Source organism: Cynara cardunculus (assembly GCF_001531365.2).
Source record: "Cynara cardunculus var. scolymus isolate 2C chromosome LG 9, CcrdV1, whole genome shotgun sequence".
NCBI lineage: Eukaryota > Viridiplantae > Streptophyta > Magnoliopsida > Asterales > Asteraceae > Cynara > Cynara cardunculus.
In genome coordinates, this window is record NC_037536.1 from 13,527,575 (window position 1) to 13,535,674 (window position 8,100).

The 8,100-nt window shown below is 35.3% G+C and overlaps 1 protein-coding gene across 1 annotated transcript; it reads right to left on the bottom strand.

Moving 5' to 3' along the window:
• Positions 1–3,318: 3,318 nt before the first annotated feature.
• Positions 3,319–7,419, bottom strand: LOC112518161 (rho GTPase-activating protein 2-like). The gene is made up of 4 exons (XM_025125764.1): positions 6,858–7,419; positions 5,935–6,055; positions 4,712–5,062; positions 3,319–3,914 (listed from the first exon to the last, which is right to left on the bottom strand). Exons 1-4 carry the CDS (start codon positions 7,199–7,201, stop codon positions 3,444–3,446), a joined length of 1,287 nt encoding a protein of 428 aa, XP_024981532.1. The 5' UTR covers positions 7,202–7,419; the 3' UTR covers positions 3,319–3,443.
• Between the last annotated feature and the right edge of the window lie 681 nt (positions 7,420–8,100).

An 8,100-nucleotide genomic window follows, 5' to 3' on the forward strand; every position in this document is an offset into this window, starting at 1 on the left:
AGAAATTACATAAAAATATAACTTTTAAATAGTTGATTTGATATTAACATTGATATTTTTTTTTTTAAATTTTTATGATATCTTCAATTTATATTTCATTCAAAAATAAAATCATTATTGTTTTCTTAAAAACACATAATCTATATTATATCATAAAACATTTGACAAAAACTCTTAAAAACCACTTTTTTATGCTTAAGGTACTGTTTATTAATGTATATTACTTAAAACTCAAGATTACAAGTAGATTGTACGTAAGTACAAGTTATTAAAGCTYCATATCTGAATTTGTATAACTAACTGCAGATAAACATAATCAAATACATGATAAACATCTCATTTTAAATATAAAAAATCTAAAATATAATTAAAATAATCATTGAGTTCTAACAGAATATTTAATTATTATCTTTATAAAATATTATATTATTAAACAAAAAATAAATTATTTTATTATTAAACTTAAATTAAATTATAATAAAAAAAATTAAAGAAATTACATAGAAAATGTAAACTTTTAAATAGTTGATTTGATATTGACATTAAAATAATAAAATAAAACATTAAAATCGAGATATGTCTTGCTACATTACTCTTCTAGTATTTTTTAATATCTAGAACCACCATTTAAAGTTTAACGGATACACCTTCCATACCGTAGAAAAAATCCTACCTGCAAAAATATGTTGAGCTGAGATATATAGGTTTGCTCCTGTTTCTCGGGCTCGAATCCAGACATTAATAAATCATTCATAGTCATCAAAAGGATTAATCAGTACACATAATTTGATCTGAAAATCCACATACTTTTTTTTTAGGATAATATAGTATTATAATTAAATTAATATTTTTTGTATATTTTAAGAAAACGCTGTCGCTATGAGAAAAAGATGGATTTTCTTTAAAAAAAATGTTTTATTTTCTTCGTGTTTTTGCTTTATCTCCCAAAGTCCACCAATCACACCACGTTCCACTATTTCTATTTCTATTTCTATTTCTATTTCTATTTCAAACAGAGCAGCCGATCTTCCGCCCCCGCCCACCACCCACCACTCCCAACCCCAAATTCATATATAATATGTAATATATATATATATATATATATAGAATATGTATATATGTTTGGATTAACGTGAAGCTGTATGTTTTGTGAGACTCGTGATACTTAAAAACGATACTGAAACTTCGCAGCAAAACATTGTGAAGGTAAAAAAAACTTTGAATTTTCACAACAAAAACACTATGAAATGTTTTGGTGCGAAGGTTCAATATTATTTATGCGGTCGAAAACAGTCAGGTCTCACGTGATACCAAATATATATATATATATATATATATATATATATATATATATGAGGAGTAATCATATGAAAACCGCCCTCATTTGTGTAAACCGTGCAAACCACTTTCATCTGTCGATTTCATTGTTTAATCTTGTGAAATTGTTTCATATAATACTTTTTTTGATGAAGTTGTTTCATATATGGTTGTGAAATTGTTTCATATAATACTTAATGAAACTGTTTCATGTATTTCTCTAACATTAATGAAACTGTTTCATGTATTTCTCTAACATTAATGAAACTGTTTTATGTATTTCTCTAACATTAATGAAACTGTTTCATGTATTTCTATATAATTAAAATAATGAAGATAATAATATCTATGATTAACACCTTCCACAATAAAAATGATTAATCAATCTCTCATAATTACAAAAAAATGAACAAAATGAAAAATTATGATTGGTTGAATGCGGTTTGCACGGTTTGTACAAATTGAGTGGTTTGCATTTGATCGCTCCCCTATATATATATATATATATATATATATATAAATAATGTGTGTGTGGGGGGGTAAAAAACACATACTTATTAAAGCTGATATAGCTTTCTTAAAGTTCTCACTTACATCATTAAGGAATCCAAGTGATAAACACTCCAATTCCATTCCAATCCTCCCTTCAATTCCTCCCTTAAAGATATGGAATGGAATTGGAAGATGAAAAATGGTATGATTGATGTGACTCCATTCTTGCTCTTTGAATCATCTGCTGATTCTGATGATTCCTGTACAGATGTTCATCATCACCATCATCATGAAGAACCACAACAATTACAAGCAGCAGCCATGGATGATGATGCTGAATCTTGCAGTTATGATCTTTCATTCCATGTTCATGACAAACCCCATGATACCCATCATCAAGATCATGGCTATGATGATGGTCATGTTCATGATCATGGGTATGTTCATGGTCATGATCATGATGATGATGTTGATGAGGAGGAGGAAGACATTGATGATGATGATGATGACAAAAACTGGGGTGAGAGCAAGATGATGATGATGATGCCAGCAAATCATACCACTCAAGATCAAAGATGCCATGAGTTTGTTGATTCTTCAAAATTGGATGATAGAGAGTTTTGGCAAACTTGTTTGGGTTCTTGAATTCTTTTTAAAATGGTAAAAAAGAAAGAGAAATTAAAGATGGAATCCACAAAAAGGTGTTTCATCCAAACTTCTCTTTTTCTTTCTTTCTTTTTTGGCTACTTTTTCTAAATGTTATATATGCTTTTGGCTACTTATATCTGTTTGGGATATACTGAGTTAGTTTGGTCCGAACCTTACATTTGTGTGGGATACATTGAGTTAGTTTGATTTCTAATGTTTTACTGTTAACAAAAACTGTACAAAGATACTTGTTTTGTGTTAAAGTCGTGCACCTGCTAGACTCGGACCATTGTTTTTATATATGTTGGAACCACCTTTTCTTTCAGAGGGGTTTCTTTCGGAAAATAATCTAAAGACTCTGCATATACTTGCACAAGGCCTAGGATTTTTCAGGGCTGGTTTTGGAACTTCCAAGCCCGTTTTCCGTGAAAAAGGGTCAGGTTTTTTCAAGGAGGGCTTAACTTAGCTTTTACATGTTTTTTTTCTAGTCGGGATTTTATAGGGCGTGCCTAGGCAATAGGCATCAGTCAGGGTTTAAGGCCACTCACATGGTATCAGAAACATCTACCACTCTAAAGACTCAACACTCTGACAACTTGTGCTCGTCTAGCGCTTTCTGTTCACAAGGGTTCTTTTGGAGAGTAACCTAAGGAGTCTCATATATACTCACGTGATATCAGAGCCAAGGTCTATCACTTTAAAGACTCGATACTTTGAGGCAATTTGTACTATTCTAGACCCCTCTTGACACTCTTAGCTCCGTTTGGAAGGGGCGTGTTAAAGTCCAACATCAGTCAAACTTGGACGAGTTCTCCTCTATGTATGTTGAAACCACCTTCTGTCCTTAAACACTCTTTTGTAAAGTAATTTGATGGAATTCCACATATTCTCACATTTAATATCAGTTCTCTACAAGAAAAGATCTTAAAACAAGGAGTTAATATTGAAGATTTGTGCAGTGATTGCTAAATGTTTTCAAGAATGAGTCAGCTGGGCAAATTCAGTTCATACATTCCATTTTTGCCATTTTCACTTTCTTTAGAAACCCGACTCACACCACCCGACACGCACCCATCGCTCATGACCAACGATTCCTCTCGAAAATCATATCCGCTAGTCGGGTCGGATCGTGGTGTTACCGTATGATCATCCCATTCTTTCTTGAACCGATCTTTGGCGGGTTTGTTCTCCTTCGTTTGTTTCAAGAAACTTTCTTCTATCTCACCATCTACACTATTGCCACAAAGATCATAACGGATGTGTTCATCGTTGTCGTCTTCTTCGGATTCGGATGACCCCCGTCTTCTAAGATCGCAACTAGTTTGGATCTCTTCTCGACAGTTGAATTCCTCGTTGGTTGTGTTCTCTTTGCGTTCTCTTAGCGTTTTTGTGATCAAGGTTTTGAGCAAATTCATCACTTGAACCGCATGCATTAGAGCTGTTAATGGGTCCGACATCTGACCGAGAAATGGAATTCAACAGAAAAAACGTCATTATGATATTTGGAGGGTTGGATACCGTCACCAATAACTAAATAATAGTATTTGATCTAACGGTCAGATGTTTTAAAACATGTATTCAGTAAATCTTATACAACTAACTGTTTATATGTTCATAACAATCTTATGCTAAATAGTAGTCTTTTTTACCTTAAAAGTCAACACTTACATCTTTTTTGATACAACACAACCACAAAGGATCAATTAGAGTTGTTCATGGACCAGACGACTCGTTAGACCCAACCCATCGGGATCGTTAAAAAAGAAGGATTCGACACCCATTCTCAAAAAAAGGGGTGGATCCAGACTCCGGACTAACAGGCTAAGATTACAAGGCGGAAATGGACCATCAAAATTCAAACAGGCCCGTCCGGCCCATTAGATATTTTTATAATTAATTAACTTTAGGATTAAAATTTCGGAGGGCCTCCCGATTCCGAATTCCCAATTTTCCGTATACGTAGCTCTTGACCTGACCTCAGATCTCAAAAGAAAAAATAAAGAAAATTGTTTATTTTGAATGATTTTACCGACATTATGTTATTCTAAAAGGCAAAAGACTTTTTAGTTCCGTTAGTCCGTAGGACCGTTTATAGGGCGGATACCGGCAAGTTATCAAGCCGCAAAAAAGGGACTTGGGTTAACTATATTAGGCCTGTGGGTTGGGTCCGGCCCATCAGGCCCAAGCCTGTAAATGATCACCTCTAAGATCAATGGCTTGCAAACATCAAACATAAAGATGAAATAGGATTTACCTGAGTCATGTTTGGGGCAAAAACCATGGCAATATTTCTGGCATTCATTTTATTGGATTCTTCGTGTTGGGCAACATCCGACATAAGATCGATAGCCCAATTGAGCAATGCGGTCTCCGTGGGTTTGAGCTGTTTAACGAGCTCAACGCGCTCATCTTCTGTATTACACTGTAAAACCTCATCAGGAGAAAGCCCATCAAGCACGCCACACGGAAGCTCCCTGAACCAAGCTTTTATTAAACCGGCTAAACAATGAACCTCGATGCCTTCAGGCACCATGCCTCTGTTTAGCTGGTCTCTCACCCGCTCCTCTTGGCTGTTCTCTGGGTTTATTCGGAAAATTCCTTCTGCCTATAAAACCAAATTTCAACGGAAAATACAGTTGGTCTTGATTCATGACGAGGGCATATAAGCAACAAAATATGTGTAACCCCATTAGATTACTGTCTAGCCACTAAGGAGAGAAGGGAGGTTAGAACATATATTACGTTTCAATTCTAGCCGATGTGAGACTCTAACATATATTATGGTCGGCTCAACTGGCAAAGAAATGTTAGATCTTGGGGCTCTTCCCCATAGATCGTCAATTTGAGTCTCCTCAAGGCTGCTAGAAAAATGAGTTTCCTGCCTGTTATCTTCAGGGCCCATGGGATTAGTCGAGGTATGCACAAGCCGACCAGGCATCCACAGATACATAAAGAAAATGAAAATTGTGGGATCCCATGGGGCTCACGGTCTCATGCATATAGTGTAACTAAGGCACTAGTGTGACAGGATAGAGCATGTAGATTCCATAATCAATATTCATCGTGCAAAATTCCACAATAGATGGGTAGGTGCTCCATTAATGGACGTGGATCAATATTTGCAAAGAATGAAACTTTCCAATTTTAATGGACATCCCAATATCCTACAATGGAAATAAAAGCAATTCCCATCGGGTGGGGTATTTACTATAGGATAGTCTGAAAACTCGTGTGGAATCCCATGGGGATCAAATCACATGTCCCCAAACTCCATATCCCCTTCTTGTCCCACCAAACAACCCTTTTTTGTTATCTCTCTTCAATGAAGTAATGATGTGTCAGTGGTTGATTGTGGACAGATGGGGCATGGAGTTTGGGGACAGGTGATTAATACTCGTGTAAGGGGATAGGGCTTCCACAAGCACTATTCATTATGTGTGAGATTCTACAGAAGCTATCTATTTACATGTGGTATACCTTTAGACCTCCGTGAGCATATAACCGTTCTTGCATGAGCAAGAGAATTGTCGGCACACTGTTGCCTCTTGAATCATACGAGCACTGCATCGATTCTGCTGAAACGCCAAAAACACTAGCACTACACAACAAGAATAGACACGTCAGGAGCATGATCAGAGTACTAAATGATTGCTGGCTCAGCGGTACCCTTGTACCTGTAGAACCCATCCTCCTGGCCTCCCAGAAGGTCAAGGGTTCATACCTCACCAAAGATGAGAAGTGTGTGTGTGAGTTTGTGCAGTGCATAATTATTATATACTTCAAAAATAAACATGATTAGAGTATCAAATCATATGTCCATGACATATTGGCATTATAATGCAAAACCATTTTGGCATGAGCGATTATAGAGTAAAAGTTATGCATTTGGACCTCGATCCCAAATTTAGAAAGAAAATTTCTGTAACAAGTTGTAAATCGTTATCATAATTGAAGTTCAAATATAACTAGTTTCACATACAAAGCTAAACCTCAGCTGTTTCCATTTGAATGAATAGTGTGCATACCAAATTTCCCAATTGTCAGTCAATTAAAATGTAAACCCCCAAATTATTGAACTTTGGATTCCCATTTTTACTATTTTCTTGGGGATCAAACAGCAGGAGGGTCCCAGTTTGTCATTTACTGCTAAGAAATTTGACCAGTTTGCACCGTGTTCTGCTGTGAATGAACTCATAAACCCTAGATTCCCAACCATTTACAGAAATTTAAACACAAATATGTAACGCATGTGCATTTAACAAAGCTGTGTGTCAACTTATAGAAGTGGATTCTATAATTTATATCAGCCAGAAAATTTGAAATCTAGAGCAATTTGTGTTTGAAAAATGATTAATTAGTGGAAAGTAATCGATCCAACAAAGAAGCATTGTATATGGCACCTGGCACTGGGGACTCGACAGGGGATTTCAACTTGGAACTCAACAGGAAGACCTAAAAATCCGTGGAATCGATCAAAGGTAACATGACTCAGATGTTGCACATCCGTCGGCCATCCAATTTCCATTTGATGAATAGCTGATGATTTCGATTCTTCTCTTTGATCGACTCGGCAAGCCGCCATTGATTTTCTCAGAGCTGCTATGAGGAGCTCGAGTACGGAGATGTGGTTCTGGTGTTGTTTGGAAGAAGCTTCTTCTGTCGTTCCATTTTCACTACGACCACCACCACCACCACAACCGCCGCCGCAGCCGGTTCCTCTTGGTACAACCACCACTCCTGCCATCTCAGTAACACACTTGTGGTTCAAATCTCTGTATAACAAGGTGCGGATTGCGTTGAAAAAAGAGAGATTTTGAAATTGAGTGGTGTGTTGATCATATCCAGACAGGAATGAAGTTGGTTTGAAGTTCCAACCACCCTCCGGCCACCCTTTTCTTTTTCAAATTTCTTAATGCATCCTCTGCTTGACTATTCGTCTTAAACCTGGAATCTTTCCAATTTTATGTAGGAGCCCCAAAATTAGGTGCATCACCCAAAAAAAAAAAAAAAAAATTTATCAACAATTATCTCTTACCGATTCAGATGTTATTTTTTAATAGAATTATTAAAAGGGAAACAAACATGAGATTTTCATTCTTAAATACACATTAAGATGAAATGCACCGAATCAATCCATATAAAAACGATTTATTGGTGGGTTTTGAGATTAAAGGGGATCAATCCATATGTATATACACACACTCGTGTGATGTACAACAGTAACCCAAATAAATCATGTAAACTTACAAATTAATTTTATATATTGTTTCACGTATGAAAATATAATGTTGTTGGTGTGAAAAAAATGATTCTGAACATATAAACACTATATTTTCACGTATTTTATATTATATTATTTTTAATATATACATATATAGAGAGAGAGAGGGAAAGATGTTTGATCAAATGTAAACCACTTAATTTGTACAAACCGTGCAAACCACCCTCATCTGTCGATTTCGTTGTTTAATCTTATGGAGAAAAAAAATTCATGAAATTGTTGCATATAATACTTTTTTTGATGAAGTTATTTCATATGTGGTTATGAAATTGTTTCATATAATACTTAATGAAATTTTAATGAAACTGTTTCATGTATTTCTCTAAAATTAAAATAATAAAGATGATAATATTCATGATTAA